Source organism: Pieris napi, chromosome 23, assembly GCF_905475465.1.
Source record: "Pieris napi chromosome 23, ilPieNapi1.2, whole genome shotgun sequence".
NCBI lineage: Eukaryota > Metazoa > Arthropoda > Insecta > Lepidoptera > Pieridae > Pieris > Pieris napi.
Window position 1 is genome coordinate 2,285,697 of NC_062256.1, and position 16,863 is coordinate 2,302,559.

Consider the following 16,863-nt stretch of genomic DNA (forward strand, 5'->3'; position numbering starts at 1 on the left):
TAGTAAATATTTTGTGAAAATTGAAATAAACTCATTAAATTAATTTAAAGTTCTTTAACGCAGATCTTGCAATTTTTGCAAAATGGCTTGTATTCAGCGAATATTAATCATGTTTAAAAAAAACAAAGCAGATAAACAAATATGGCTTCGACTCGTGCCAATCTAATGTTTGTTGAGTGAAGTCCCTTGTCATTTGTGATAAACATATAATCCATTATTAATTAATGCTATGCACTATTTGAAACAAGGATATGTATCGTTAGAATAATGAAGGTCGAGCGTATTAAATGAATATTTAACTAGTGAAACCGTTCATGCGCGCTTTGAAAAGGTAACTTTATTGTTAATTTCATTTGTATTTTAACATAATTGCTATTTGTATAGAATATTTTTACTATACACTAAAATTTATTAAAAATAATTGTTATATTTATGACCTAAACTATTTTAATCCTTGTTATTTAAACAATGTTATGTCGCAATATACTTTCTCTTATTTTTCTACTTCCCTAAACGGCATTCGCATTTTTTTTTCTATTGACTCACCGAGACCCTAATTTATTCTTTATTAATGGTGGCGTCAAGTTCATTTAATTGTTCGCAATACCTAAATTGGTCAAGATATTTTGCAATCATGTTTGATTTAAACTTGGATATGGAGTAATTTATGCATTATCTTTCCACATGCTTATAAAATAAAATTTTGTAATTAACTGTAGTATTAGCGACTAGAAGGAACATGCAATATTTGTATTTATAGATTGTATGTATTAATATATATCCTTAGATCTGTTGCACAACAAACTTACTGTGTGCTAGTGATTTTTAAGTAAATAATGCACAAAAACAGTTTTAAAAGTTATATAAAGCTGGAAAACGTTATTGAAATTGCAGGAATATTCTGTTTTTTTTTTTAAATAACTGTTCCTTCATATTTTTAGCTCCTGAATGTACTTGAAATGTCATCAAGTCGAGAGGAAGGGCCTGTGTACTACCGTGAGATACAGAAAAATGCATATCTTAAAAGAATACCAGATGACTTCAACGGTGGAAAGCTGCGACCATTGGTGCATAAGGTAAATTGATAAAAATCATGTATTGTCAGTCCTATAAAATGTTAATGTGTATAGGGAAGCCATATTATTTTGCAATTGTGTATGTATGTCTATAAAATGTTAGTTAGGCCGGTTTCCGATTAGCTATCAGACACTTTCCAAAATTAAAATTTTGAATATGTGGTATGAATTATTTGCTAATATTGCATGAGACCTCTTCTTTCTTCTATTTAATCAAATGTAAAGGTTCCATCTAGTAAAACTAAATTCAGAAAAACAAAGTTGTTAAGTACTTGCCTTAAAGAAAAGTAATTAGTAAAACAAATGCATAATTGTTAGCCACTGCCTAGGGATATAGGTTTTCACTTTTAGCAAATGCATAATAATTAAGAATGTATATTACTCTACTAGTTCTGTGTGTGTATTTTTTTAATATTACACAGAAAATAAATAAACAGTAAAATAATAAATATTATTAAATTTAAATATTTGTATAATTATTTAAATTTAATAATATACAAACAGAACAAGGACTAAAAATATGCCCCACTAATAAATACATAATTTATATATATATTTATAAGTTAACCCATGTGTAGTGTGGATTTAGTTTCTACACTTACACGCACATTTGGTCTGTTAATGTGCGAAGTTAATACATTTACATAGAAGTAAATTTTTTTTGCTCAATATAAAACTTTCTCTAAATATTTTTTAAAAAGCATTGTATGATTACTATTGAGAGTTTTATCTCCACATATATAAAATTCTCATGTCACAATGTTCGTCCCGATACTCCTCCGAAATGGCTCGACCAATTCTTATAAAATTTTGTATGCATATTCCAGTAAGACTGAGAATCGGCTACTATCTATCTTTCAAACCCTTATGTGATAAGGGATTTCCACCCCAAAATTTTTTTTTGTTTCTATTTTTTTATGATACAACATTACGATGAACCCCTATTATTTAGTAAATAGTTATTATTATTGAACCAAACATATGATTTCTAGAAATAATATACATGGCAAAACGATATTCGCCGGGTCAGCTAGTTATATTGTAAAAAAATATATAGAAATCCTATCCAACCATTATTATTTCACTTTCAGAAGCCGCCTCTTAAGCCTATGTGGACGTTATTCTGTGTGCACAATGGTAAAATACCATATCTCGAACAGTATCCACAGCAGGACTGTTCATCCACTCACGCGCATAGACCACTATGGAGAGCCTGTCTTAAAACCACAAGACACGTGACAGCAAGTGTAAAGCCCCTCTGTGGTCAGGAGTATGATTTTTTGATTGACACAGATGTTGGACCAGTTAGAATGCTCGCACCAGATTGGTATGTTTGTTTTTATTGATGTGAAAACTGTTAAACTCGCGTCAGGACACGTGACCTGATCGAAAATTCGTAAAGGCCGATTTACATTATCTTAGTGTTTAGGAGAGTATTTTAGTACAAGTTGAAAGGCAAGTTCTTTAGTGCTTTAGTGCGTTGCTAGTGAACGTTTACATTTCTTCCAGTAGAGTATCATTACAGCGCCACAATGAACGCGCAACGACGTCGGCAAATACGCTCTATTCTATGCAAAATACTAACTGTAGTTATGGAACAAATAGAAGATGAGATTTTATTCGAAATAAATAAACTAAATATAAATAATAAACAAAATAGCTTCTTTTAAGGCAGTGTATGCCGAATGCCTAGCCGGTTTGTTTTTGTATAAATTGTTTTTAACGTTCCACAAACATTCGTAAACAACATATTCAGACACAAATTTGATAGTTGTATCTTCCGACCATTTAGCCATCTTTAAAAATCAAAAAACACGCACGCGTTTCACGGCACTTATGCTCTCTCCTAAAGATTTTACTAAATTACGTGTTTACACACAACGAGGGAAGATCTCGGGGGTTGCGCGGGCGCGGGAGGGGTATTACTTGAAACAAAAATAAAAAGCGATTCTATTCTGATTCAACTTGGAAGTCAAGTAGAACCGTACTAAAGCAAGTAGCGTTTACATGTTTCAACTAAAGTACTATCCTAAAGCACTCTGCTAAACACTAAGATAATGTAAATCGGCCTTAAGACGGATGGAGAGTAGACAGCTGGCGCGGCGTATTTAATGTAATATAAATTTGTCATGTTTGTGTACGATAGCGCAATAAATAAATATTGTATTCTACCACATAAATGATAGTACTTTTATACTGATAATTAAAGAAATTCGTGCAAAATGATTTTGTAACCATTCCAAAATATAAAAAATGCACAACGTTAATATTCAAGTTTTTACTTCTGCCGGCACTCCCGGAGTGCAACCCGTCGTTTTTAATTCAAAATAACACTAAAAAACAAGACAAATATACTGACTTGAATAAGGCAGTCTAAAATTCAGTAAAGACTTCCACCAATTTCTAACCACTCTCTTAAAAAAATGTATGGAAGCAAGCAATCAAAATTTAAATATTTTCATTTAAGATAACTAATGTAATTCAAGGTCAACGGCCTTCAAAATATTTCTTTACATTGCAATAGACTTTAGGTCATAGGTTTAGTAATACAATAAGCAGTGCAGTGTTGTCTAGTGGCTTTAGCGTGCAACTCTCATACCTGAGGTCGTAGGTTCGATCCCCGGCTGTGCACCAATGGACTTTCTTTCTATGTGCGCATTTAACACTTGCTCGAATGGTGAAGGAAAACATCGTGAGGAAATCAACATGTCTTTGACCCAAAAGACGGCGTGTGTCAGGCACTGGAGGCTGATCACCTACTTGCCTATTAGATTTAAAAATGATCATGAAACAAATTGAGAAATCTGAGGCCAAGACCTACAAGAGGTTGTAGAGCCACTGATTTTTTTTTATAATACAATTATTAATAAATTAATTATTATTATATTAGTTCAAAAAACATACACAATAAAAAGTATTACTATGTTTATAAAGTTTACAATGTAGTTATTTTATCATTATTATGAAATACATGTTCCGATCCCAATTCCATATGTATATAAGATTCATTCTTAATCGCGACTCGGAATCTTATTCTCTTAAAACATCTTAATATAAACATTGTATAAACATAAACAGTAATTGTTTCATAATTGTTTGGATCACAAATGGTTTGAAAATACATTCCTGTTGAGTTGTCTGTAGCGAGCTGAGTATTTTGTCAATTAAAAACATGACTAGAACATTCCGGCCTCTGTATTGTTCTTAATTAATGAGAGATGTTATGAGTTAAAATCACTTTGCGGCGCACTAACGCCAATTAATATGGGGATGACATAAGCTCACGATTCGTCACGGTTACATCCCCCTTAATAAATGTAAACCCCCTAACCCTCCTTGATTACCCCTCAATTTGGGGGAAAATCCCCCAATTTGGCATTACACTAAGGGAGCGTTCAAGTATTAGGTTACGCAATTTTTGGAGATTATTAGACTCCCCTATGTAACGCGCCGTAACGTATTTCTGTACATAATAGTAAAAGGTTTCGTGACCACCCAGTGACTCTTTATACCTAAAAGTTACCATTATGTGGTGTAAAGTACTGGAAAGTCGAAAATAATATTAACGATAACGCGTAATTCAATCCCCGCTCCGCATCGTAACGTTTTACAAAAGGACCCCCCTCCCCTCCAAATCCGTTACGTAATACTTCAACGCTCTCTAAAAGTTAAAACAGTTGCAGTTTAAAATTTGTTTTGCCTCATAGTGTCATCTATTGGGTCTAATATGACTTTTAATCACTAAAAGAAATAGAGTTTTAGACAGTATAGAACAAATATTATGTTACAGGGACGCAATGCAAGACTGGGTGACGACACTTAGAAATAAATTGCACGAGTTACGAATACTCTCTCGCGGCGAAAATGTGTATGGGGCGCCGCCAGTTGCCCCCATGCCCCGTGCCGCAGCACGTGATCCCAATTCACCTTTGCCCCCTACTCCGCCCGTACCAGTTGATAGGTGAGTAACTATTAAATAACTTATATAGGTATATCATGTTTTAATATGTTTCTCTTTTTAACTACAACTGAGGTTTCAATAGTAATCACAACTAATCAAGTACGATTATATGAAATGCCACCAGCAGTGGCGTAACAATAGGGTGCCAGGGCTGGCCACAAAATACCACGGGCCCCCGAACCAAGAGGGCCCCTGCCCAAGAGATATTAAGTTCTATGGATGAATGTAAAGTCTCCAATAGGCAATGGGCTAGCGTGGGGACTACAGACCATTCCCTCTCGCCTAAGAGAGGAGGCCTATGGCCATTAGTGGGACATATACAACGTGTAATTGAGTACTGAAAATCTCGAAGTTTATTAAAATTAAACTGAGTACGGACGATTTTTACTGATAGGGCCCCAAGAAGAATTTGCCACGGGCCCCATATGGTATAGTTACTGCCGGCAAAGCACTTGCGAGCACTCTGGCAATGTTTGTGTCTATGGGCGGTATCTCTCAACATCAGGTGACTCTCCTGAAAAAGGAATATATTTGTATCTTTCACACTACGTGAATGTCGAGGCTATTCAGCTTCTTCACACCACAGGTCTAGTGATAAGATAGAAAAGGACAAAACCATTTAAATTAGTTTTAGTACATGTTTTGGTTTGCGCTAAACAGTGGTAAGTGAAAAAGTAGTAAGAACAGATGATGTCTCAGTGAAGAAATAATTTATAAAAAAAAAATACCACAAATTTCTTATTAATTTGGTGTACGATCTTAATATTATATTTGATTTTCAGGGTACCAGGCATAGAGTTGGGGCCAAATGTCCGTCCAGTAACCGAAAGTAGTACAGAAAATACTACCACAAATAGTATAACAACTACTACACATATAAACCCAGAACCAGAGAACCACAGATGTATAAATAATGTCACAAGTGTCACAGATAATGTTACAAATGCCACAAACACATCAGCACAGAGTGAAGCAACAAGGGAAACATTGACAAACGCGAGAAATCTGCTCACAGTCAACACGACAAATGTCAATTCCACACTAAATGACATTAATGTCACAACGTCACTTACAAATGTCAGAAACGCACTAAACAGTATAGTGACGTCTGACATTGACATTTCGAATTGGGATGCCACACCGAGTACAAGTAGAGAAACAGATAATAAAACACGTGATAAAATTGAGTCCAAAAGCGTTGCCAAGATCTGTGGTCAAAATGTCTGTTTGGATGATTCAATATTGAAAAGGACATCTCGGGGTAGTGATGATGAATTTTTTGCTGAGCTTGATAGGATCAGTGACTCTGTTGATGATGACGATTTTACATATACACAAAGATTGAGAATCAATGATGATGAAATTCCTGAAAGTTCAGATAGGTATGTATTTTATTAGTAAGCCACTGTACGATCGGAGATCTCTAGTTGGTGTTACGTTCTTAGGGGCCGTTCAAGTATTACGTAAGCACTGTAGGGGTGAGAGGGGGGAGGGTCCTTTGATTTTCTTATTTGGTTATTACGTCAACGGTAATTATTTACTTTTTTGCACATTACCCACACATTGTCTATGCTTGAAAACGAAATTAATTTGTGGATTTACAAAAAAATATCCGTTTATGTACTATTATTTTTAGTTATATATTATCTATTTTACTAGTAATTTTTATTTTTTTTTATTTTTTTACACACATTACCGACATAGTGTCTATGCTTGAAAATGAAATGCATTTTCGAGGATTGCTACAAAAGATTAATACGTTTATATACTATTATTTTTGAGAGCTTTGCTTAATTTAGCTGACTAGAGGAAAAGGGAGTAATTTTTTGCTTATTGTTAAGAAAGATATATGTTAGAAACGATAGGTTGTAACATATACCTTTATCTATAGATAATATCTATAGAATTTACAATTTTATTAACATATATTACTATGTTAATAAAATATATTAAATTATTATTACATATTAAATGTAATAATAATTTAATCAATAAATATATTAAAAATAAAAGTCTTGGTGTGCAGCTCTGATATAGTGTAATTATTATATGTATCTTTTATTAACACAGTTGCATTAGGTATTACTTAGTTAGGGAGCGTTCAAGTATTACGTCACGCAAATTTGATTGGAGATTATTGACCCCCCCCCCCCATGTAACGCGCCGTAACGATTTTCTGTACCCAAGTATAGTAAAACGTTTCGTGACCACCTAGTGACTCTTTATATATACCTAAAAGTTATCATTATGTGGTGTAAAGTACTGGAAAGTCGACAATAATATAAACAATAACGCGTAATTCCATCCCCGGCCCGTATCGTAACGTTTACAAAAGGGACCCCCCCCCCCAAATTCGTTACGTAATACTTGAACGCTCCCTTAGTAAGTATTTAATAATTTTTATTGATTTTTTCCTTTCGTAAATGTTTTAACCTTTTTGTATATTATGAATTCCATCTTTGGCTTTATAGTTAGTATAATTATATAATTATGTTAGCTGCAGGATTATGAACTAAATTGTATTAGTGTTGCTAAACTTTTTAATTTTTATGATTTTTATGATCTTTTCTCACAAGTTTTTTTTATGTTTCAGCCAACAACATTCTAATATCACAGTCATACAAGTTTCAAATAAGGGCCCTCCACACACCGCCATACCTGTACTAGGCCACGAAAGAAATGTTTTCGACTTTAATTTTAAACAAAATCTACAAATTAAACCCGATTTCGTCAACATAGTCAACACGGAACAAAATGATTATGGAACGGTTTTTGAAAAATCCGACTCGGAATATGGTCATATAAGTTTGACAACAACTGTCAATGTCACCAGGCCTGATGTTTCGCTGACAGATGTCACTTCTGTCACAAATGTCAGCGCGGTTGTCAGCGCTGTCACCAATGGCTGTTCTGTGACTAATGTCAATGGTGACAAAGAGCCAAATGCTGTCTATGAGAGGCTGTGTATGGCGTCCACGTCGAACGCCTCTCCTTTACCTGTTAGGCGCTTACAAACTATCGATAAAGTCCGAAAATCATCATTACCCAATTTAGATTTGTCGGAGTCCACATATGAATGCTTATTTCCTAGTCAAATCAATAGTTTAAATAATGCGGAATTAAATTCTCAAAATAATCAAAATTCGTCTAATAAGTCTATAATACCAATTTCGAGGCCGTCAAACGTTTCAAGTGTTCCAATTTTAAATTCAAACATAAACACAAATGGCGGTTCTGTTGTTCCAATTTCAAATTGCATTCCCAGCTCGAATGTATCCGGTCCTATTTCAATATCTAATTCGACTGTTCCAAATTTAAACTCCTTTGTTTCGAATGTTCGAAATTCGAATAACGCAGCTAGACCGATCATAGACTCTAATGTAAGAGGGTTAAGGTGTAATATTGAAAGGTCACATAGTCAGAATGCATATGATGTTGCACCTGGTGTTAGAGAGAGACGGAGATTGCTGAATAACATTCCTAAGACGGAGACAAAAAATGGTGAGTGATGTTACATTTCATTATCTGTTAATAGCAATTAAATTTATATACTTTTTGTTACCCGCTGGATTTTATCGTATTAAATTCCAGACAAACCGGAAACGACACATCAGAAACCAATATGGCGGCGCGGTTTGACCGAGCTGTCATTATTGACAAGATTGAAAAGTATCAGCCTAAAACGTCAAGAGAGTCCCTCCAGACAGAATAATGAAAATGACAGGTATTTTATCCAAATCCTTCACTCCAGTCCATTTATTATGAATTCATTTATAGTATGATTCATTATACCATGAAGGATAATCACGATTTTATCCCTAACCACGCCCTTTTTACGTATCGCACTCCGTCCGCACGTTAATGTTTATTTTTGAAGTTATACTTATTTAGGCGCGTTATAAAAAATTGATGCGCCCGCACCGTGACACAAAATTAACAGAATGAAGTTGCCCACGGAAGATGCTACGGCATTGGACATAATTTAAAAACAACATTCGAATAATAATAGAATTTATGTTACACTTAATGTAAGAGAATAATAATTAATATTTATTTATTTAATTTTTCAAATGTAAACTGAACTTTATTGACTATAATGACTCCTTTTCCAGTCTTTGATTATTTAATTGTAATGAATTATTTGCATGCAATCAAAAACTATTTTTAATAATGCCAAAGAAGTATAACTTCTTACGCGCGTACATAAGTACACGCACCCTTTTTTTTATTGTATTATATCACTCCGGAAGAAATTAAAAGTAAACGTGAATAAAAAACACTTGATTCTCGCCTCCACAATAATTATTATACATTTCAGATCTGTAACATCTTCAGTGAAAGTGGTCCATCGCTCGAGAGGAGAAACAAGAGTGGACAGCAGTAGGAGAAGAAGTAACTCTCTTAGCAATGGTGAGTTTAATTTTCAAAGTAAGAATTTATTTACATTTAAAATTCTAATCAAGTGAATTTGTTAAACTATTTGAAAACTAAGGGAATAGTATTTTATTTATACGGTTTTTTATTATTATTTGTGAAATATTAATTATCGACAATATATATTAATATAATAGTTATGAAAGTGGATGAAGCAAGAGAAGAATGGCAGGAGGAAGTGGAGATCCGTGGTCTCGGTTTACTCCTTCGAGAAAAAGGCGTGATAATTTATATAAAAAATATAACATATTATATCCATATTTTTAGACATGAACTTAAAAATTTCTAGAAAACTAGCTGACCCGGCAAACGTTGTTTTGTCATGTATATTATATATTATTTCTAGGAAAAAAAATTTTGTTCGATAAAAATAACTATCTACTATAATAAAAAATAGGGATTGATTGTATAGGGGTTAAAATTAAGGGTTTTATGTATTTTTGTATGCCGTATTATTCAAAATTAAAATAAAAAAAAATCAAATCAAAATTTGGGGTGTTTTTGGGGGGTTTCTCAGGCATACTGAATATGCATATAAAAATTCGTAAGAATCGCTCGAGCCGTTTCGGAGGAGTATGGAAACGAATATTGTGACACGAGAATTTTATATATATAGAGATTTAATTTAAAATAAATGATTGTTACTGAAAAGTTAAATATATTATTTCACATTCGCAGGTCAAGCCCCAAGGATACCTCAATCTCCCCCCACGCTCCTCCCCCTTCGGGCGCGTCAAGCAGCCTCCCTGCTGGCCGAGCAACGCCGCGGGGCGTGCGTAGCGACTACAGTGCCAGTTAGAGATCCACCATTGTTCTGTGATTATGAGAAGCAGATTTGGTAAGATTTTTAACAATTTTTTTTTTAAATGGGTTATTAAGCTTTAAAAATGAAACATCGGTAAACAAAGCTTTTAAAATAACTTGAAACATCGGTAAACTATGCTTTTAAAAAAACTTGAAACATCGGTAAACAAAGCTTTTAAAATAACTTGAAACATCGGTAATCAAGCTTTAAAAATAACTTGAAACATCGGTAAACATAGCTTTTAAAATAACTTGAAACATCGGTAAACTATGCTTTTAAAATAACTTGAAACATCGGTAATCAAAGCTTTTAAAATAACTTGAAACATCGGTAATCAAAGCTATTAAAATAACTTGAAACATCGGTAAATAAAGCTTTTAAAATAACTTGAAACATCGCTAATCAAAGCTTTTAAAATAACTTGAAACATCGGTAATCAAAGCTTTTAAAATTACTTGAAAAAGCGGTAATCAAAGCTTTTAAAATAACTTGAAACATTGGTAATCAAAGCTTTTAAAATAACTTTAAAAAGCGGTAAAAGTAACTGGAAATATCGATATATATTTTCTTACTTTGAATATTTGTAAAAGAACTAGATAAATCGATAATAACGGGTCCACAACTCATAAAGAATGGAATGTGTAGTATGTCCTTGATGTATACTAAATTAAATGAAATAACAAAAAGCACTAGTCCATGTTTTATAGTAAGGTTATATATAATAACTAGACTATATATAATCAATCCTAATCAAATGGAACACACCAACGTCTTATTCTTCATTCTCAACTCCCACAAATCGGTAGATGAGTTGGCTTCTTCTTAGAACTATTTCTGTCGTTTAATCAATTTTTTTCATTGGAACTCAATTAAATGTAGCTAATTACTTGAGTAGACTTCTAATGTCATATAGGAAATAATATAATTGTATATTAATACATACATTTTATCACATACGAACTATGACTATTATATTCATGATGCATCACAATCAACATATAGGGTATATATGAGTACGGTAGTCCTTAACAGACTAAAAAAGATACAATAAATGAAAAACTTATGAGTATGGAGTCCTTGACACATTTTAAAAAAAGATACAAAAAAATGAAAAATCCACATTATTTTTGTGCCCCTTTTTCTTCTTTTGTTAAGTATCTCTCTTTTCCTTTGAACGTTTGGAGTCGTGTTTTATTTAGAGTCTTATTAAGATTTTTGTATTTAAGTCTTTGTCAATCTGTGTTATCCAGGGTGGCACGTTGGGGAGGGGCCGGAGTGCGTTGTGGGGGCCGCGTGGGGGACAGATTGGCAGCGGTGGGGGGCACTCAGCCTACGTCGGCGCAACACGCGAGGCAACTCATAAAAGGCTCTAATAGACATATGGTGAGTTATTCTTTTTTAATTCATTCTTTATAAGATAATCATATTCGTTCGTTATCGTTAGGTTGTTACGTCATTATAGTACGACAGTAATTTATACTTAATAATTAATATCATTTTTGGGAATATTTTTTTTTTAAAGACAATTCACACCAATTGACCTAGTCCCATGCTAAGCTGGTGAAGCTTGTGTTATGGGTACTAGGCAACGGATATACATACATATTATAGATAGATAGACATATAAATTTATATTTAAACACCCAAGACCTAAGCACAACACTAAATGCTCATCACATCGATGCTCGTCTCAGTCGGGGGTCGAACCCGTGACCCATGGATTCGCAGTCAAGGGTACTAACAACTAGACCAATGAGCCGTCTTAAATTAGATGGCGTTGTGTAGAGATGTGGGGTTTTTCTGCATCTTCTACTGCATTTATCATGGAGAGTGTTAAGAGTTGTTCGGATCTGCGGCTGAGGTTCATCATTCGGGGATTACGAAATACCATTCGTAACCGACGTCCGTCGTTCCACAACTGAGCGTTTTTGAAGCAGTTTCTGCTGCGCATTAAAAAGGGTCATTCAAAAGGGCTTACCAATTATTAAAAGGCCGGCAACGCAACTCCCAGGAAATGTGAGTGTTTATCGGCGGCGATATCACTTAACATTAAATGAGCCACCTGTCTCCACTATCTGCTGCTGCCCATATCGCACAACTTCAAGCACCGAGTATAAAGCTTTCAGTGAAAATTAGGGTATTATAATGACATATTTTATTAATAATTATTATTTTAATTTCTATTCACAGGTAGACTTACTTTTTCATCGGGTGCCATTAGGAAAGATTTATGTTATAACCAAAAAGGACCACGAGAGTTTAGGTAAGTTCTCCAGTCGTTAACTATATTATGAGGGGGCCTCATAGCCTAGCGGTCTTATTAAGTGGCAGCTAGGTGAGGGGTACCGGGTTCGATTCCCGGTTCGAGGGCAAGTTTTAATTTAATTTAAATTTGTTCTCGGCCTTTGGGAGGGTTGTGCGGTACCGGGCGAGTGCCTAAACCGTACATGGAGGACACGGTCGAATTTCTAAAGACAAGCACGAATTATAAAAATCTTATACTTGACGCTCGCACAAACCGTGCCAGTGCCATAAAAAAAAAAAAACTGTATTATGTCTGTACCTGTGCTAGCAATAGGTATATTTTAATATTAAATGTCCTAGCTTTTGTTGTTTTCTTTATATGTAGGTGTGTTTATGTAATAAGTCAAAATACTTGCGTATTTTAAAATACAGGTCACCCGTGATGACATTTGGTTAAATAAATTTAAAAAAAATTATTTCTAACAAGATTTATGTTTCACGATCATTTGTCAATCTAATAGATATGTAGGTGATAAGTCTCCATTGATACACGCCGGCCATAATATTATCTTGAGTAGAGCAGTGTTGGCCTAGTGACTTCAGCGTGCGACCCTCATCCCTGAGGTCGTAGGTTCGATTCCCGTGCACCAATGGAATTTCTTGCTTTCGAATGGTGAAGGATATCTGTGAGGAAACCGACATGTCTTAGACCCAAAAAGTCGACGGCGTGTGTCAGGCACTGGAGGCTGATCACCTACTTGCCTGATTTAAAAATGATCATGAAACAGATTCAGAAATCTGAGGCCGAGACCTAAAGAGGTTGTAGCGCCAGTTTATTTATTTTGAATATTATCTTGATTTTCAGGTATAAAACTAGACAATGAATGCACGATTCAATCAGTGGATAGTGATAGTCCTGCCTCCCGGGTTGGTTTACCGCCCGGTAAGTGGGCAGTCACTGAAGTCAATAACCGGCCTGTTAACTTACTTAAGGTAAGTGTACTTCTGCTGTTTTAATAGTCTCTCATTCATTGGTCTAGTGGTTAGTACCCCTGACTGCGAATCCATGGGTCCCGGGTTCAATCCCCGGCTGAGAACATCGATGTGATGAGCATTTGGTGTTGTGCTTAGATCTTGGGTATTTAAATATGTATTTATATGTCTATCTATCTATAAATGTATGTGTATCCGTTGCCTAGTACCCATAGCATAAGCTTCACCAGCTTAGCATGGGACTAGGTCAATTGGTGTAAATTGTCTTTAAAAAAAAAATAGTCTTCATGCTTTAATTGATTAAAGAGAGTTAATAATTTATTCCTTGAAAACACACACTTAAATTTTTTTTAAGGACCTCTTATTGAATATAGGCCTCCTCCAATTGACTCCATCTCTCTCTGTTTTGAGCATTTTTCTCCCAATCCTCTCCACCAACTCACTTAAGGACCTATCTGGTTGCCAAACTCCAAAAAAGTTCATTGTTTCTTTCCATTTTTCGTCATCGTTTCTTGAAGTAGGAAATGGAAAATATATGTGGTGGAGTTGAGTTGTTTATGTATCCATTTTGAAAGATCGATACACGATTTAAATAACTTCGCTCGATAGAAAGAATCCAAACATAGCCAACTTTTGACACTTTGAATTCATTCACGAAAATGTATATAGAACATGATTTTGGAAATTTACACACATTTTATCGCAAGCCAAGTAATCCATTTCAGAAAAAACTTGATAAAATTACATTAATTTAATGTTTTACATAACTAATTGTTATTACGGGCCTCAGTGCTCCAGCTCTCCACTGCGCCCCGCAGTCCACCCCGAGACACTGACTACCTCTCTTTCTTTTTCCTTTTGGCCCTTTCCACTTTGTTACCCTCTTTGTCCATTTGCATTTCATTCAACCCGTAAGAGAGGTAGCTGATCATATTTCACATTTGATTGTCTGTTATGATCAAATTTAATCAGAAATCAAACTCATAGTCTTTCAAATGCCTTAAAACTTCTTCCGAGTCATATTCTTCATTGCTGAAGGGGGTCACTGTAAGGTATCTGCTTATAGTGATTTTTTTCCACTTTAAACAGTCTATAGCTTTCCTTGACGCAGCTGCCCTGCGATTCTGTAACTCACTTTTCGAACTCACACAGCGGTTTTCGGATCGCCGGTCGCTTTCAAATCAGTCGTGAAGCAGTCATTTTATGATTTGGCATTCTAATAAACAATAAACTACAAGCTCCCACCTTTTCAGAATGCCAAATCATAAAATGACTGCTTCACGACTGATTTGAGAGCGACCGCCGATGCGAAAACCGCTGTGTGAGTTCGAAAAGTGAGTTACAGAATCGCAGGGCTGTTCTATGTGTGTTTAAATTATTGGTTAAAATTGCGATTTATTTAAGTATAAAACGAGAGAAATCTTTTAAAATAATTTTTTCTCCTAAAAATTCCTGGATTTTGACATTTATTTTTGTGAATTGGTGTTTTAAATTGTGGTATGAAAATTATTTTAGGGGGGCGAAGAAGAGATGAATAGACTGAGTGCGAGAGGGACAGAGGTATCGATTCTCATTCAACCGACTGCGTTAGTGAAAAAACTGCGGGCAGCTGTGAAAGGAAGACCCTTGTTGGCTTTAAGATAATATTTAATTGTGATTTTCGAAATATATCTACACTAATATATAAAATGATTGATTGAAATTACCTTTTTCATAAAAAAAATTAACTAAAGGCATCTTTCATAAGATTTCATATGAATGGGTTGAACTTAATAGTCAGGGGTCAATGTCCGATCGTACATTGACCCCAAAGGCGTAAGGCAGCAATATTATTTATTTAGGAATGAAATATATAATAGCGACACAGCGAAGTGACAAAACGTTCCGTTTTCTTGTGATTGGAAACCGTAGGTAATATAAATCTTGTCAGAATCTCTTCAAATAATTATCGTGACCAATCACAAACAAACAGAACGCATTTTCACCCATTCATTTGTTTTTGGAAATTGTGGCCTGGTTTGCAAATCCAATGACTAAGAAATGTATGAAAATATAAATCGTTGTCTGATTTAGAGATGTTGTAGGCAACTATTTAGTTTAATCTTAATATACCGCTACTGTATATTATGTAAAATTATTAGGTGTAATGTAAAAGTACCAAATGATATGTTTTTATGGAAATTTTGGAAATATTTACTTAAATTTTAACTTAAATAAGGGGTTTTAAAAAAAACTAAGTACTCCAGTTGTAATGTAACATAATGTTGATTAAATTTATATATTATTTCGAAGGTAGCACGATTTTTAGGATTTAAATCTAGATTGGAGCGAGGGATTTAAATTACGTCATTTAAACGTCGCTCCAAGGTGAACTCTTTTTATCACCTCTATCAGAAAATAAATGTAACTCGTGAAGTAAAATTTATTACTATACTTAAAACATAATTTTTAAATCCGTATAATAACAAAAGAAAGTTTCGCGCGCTTTTACTTTTTTCTTTTTCATATAGACAAAATTTTGACAGCCAGTATCGTTTTCATACAGCATTCGATACTCTTTGGTGATTGAAACATAATCCACATTCCAAATCACTAGGATAAACAAACTCTTTTTGAATAGATGTGATAAAAAATGTGAATAATGATAGAGTGAGATAGATAGAGAATGAGAAGCCATGTTTTAGGTATTTTACCAAGTACATACGAACTTTATACAATCTCACCTCTTTGTATCAAAATATCTGCATTGTCGCGCACGAAGAAATTCTGCTAAAAATACTAGAGTCAGTAAGTTATTAGTACAATAGTTCTGTGGAATGTTTTCATCTATTTTATTTCCATTTTATTTTGTATCTTGTGCCCGTGTCTTGTAAGCAGCTTTCTTAATTAATTTAGAGTTATTAACGCATTACCAACAATTTACATTTGTTATATTTTGTAATATTCTTTATTGTTTAAACACAAGAAAAATGTCCATTTACATAATTAATTATATTCTACGAAATAACACTGTATAATAAGAAACGTAGTCCAACGGCTTATATCTGTGGCTGAGGTTAGATTCTCATATAAAACTTTTTGGTTAAAGTTTTTAGCTGTAATTTTCAAAATTTACGACCAATTTCGAATTTAAATAATTTATGTCTTTGATATTTTGTATTTTACACTATTGTATACATATCTCTAACATTGTGATCAATATATGTTTATAAGAATTATTTTGTTTTATTTAATCCCAAGCTTCAAATTATTAGTGGATAATATCTGCAAATATTTGTTTGAAAAAACAGCAGAATCATGAAAGCAAGTTTTTCGTACAAATTTTGTGCAGAGACGTTAAGTAAAAGTTC

At 34.0% G+C, this 16,863-nt stretch overlaps 1 protein-coding gene across 1 annotated transcript; it reads left to right on the forward strand.

Annotated features, from left to right (window-relative positions):
• The first annotated feature begins 149 nt into the window (after positions 1 to 149).
• On the forward strand, positions 150 to 15,497 carry LOC125061096. Its single transcript, XM_047666297.1, has 13 exons — positions 150 to 331; positions 942 to 1,076; positions 2,168 to 2,403; positions 4,867 to 5,037; positions 5,820 to 6,419; positions 7,631 to 8,538; positions 8,629 to 8,761; positions 9,356 to 9,447; positions 10,150 to 10,309; positions 11,527 to 11,659; positions 12,467 to 12,539; positions 13,386 to 13,513; positions 15,029 to 15,497. Exons 2-13 carry the CDS (start codon positions 960 to 962, stop codon positions 15,155 to 15,157), a joined length of 2,880 nt encoding a protein of 959 aa, XP_047522253.1. The 5' UTR covers positions 150 to 331; positions 942 to 959; the 3' UTR covers positions 15,158 to 15,497.
• The last annotated feature ends 1,366 nt before the right edge of the window (positions 15,498 to 16,863 follow it).

What these genes read in the sequence shown, in the direction of transcription:
- LOC125061096 (XM_047666297.1), top strand. Translation starts at nt 960, where the DNA reads ATGTCATCAAGTCGAGAGGAAGGGCCTGTGTACTACCGTGAGATACAG. An exon ending in TGCGACCATTGGTGCATAAG is followed by an intron (nt 1,077 to 2,167) that starts GTAAATTGATAA and finishes TTTCACTTTCAG; the next exon opens with AAGCCGCCTCTTAAGCCTAT. An exon ending in AAGTAACTCTCTTAGCAATG is followed by an intron (nt 9,448 to 10,149) that starts GTGAGTTTAATT and finishes TCACATTCGCAG; the next exon opens with GTCAAGCCCCAAGGATACCT.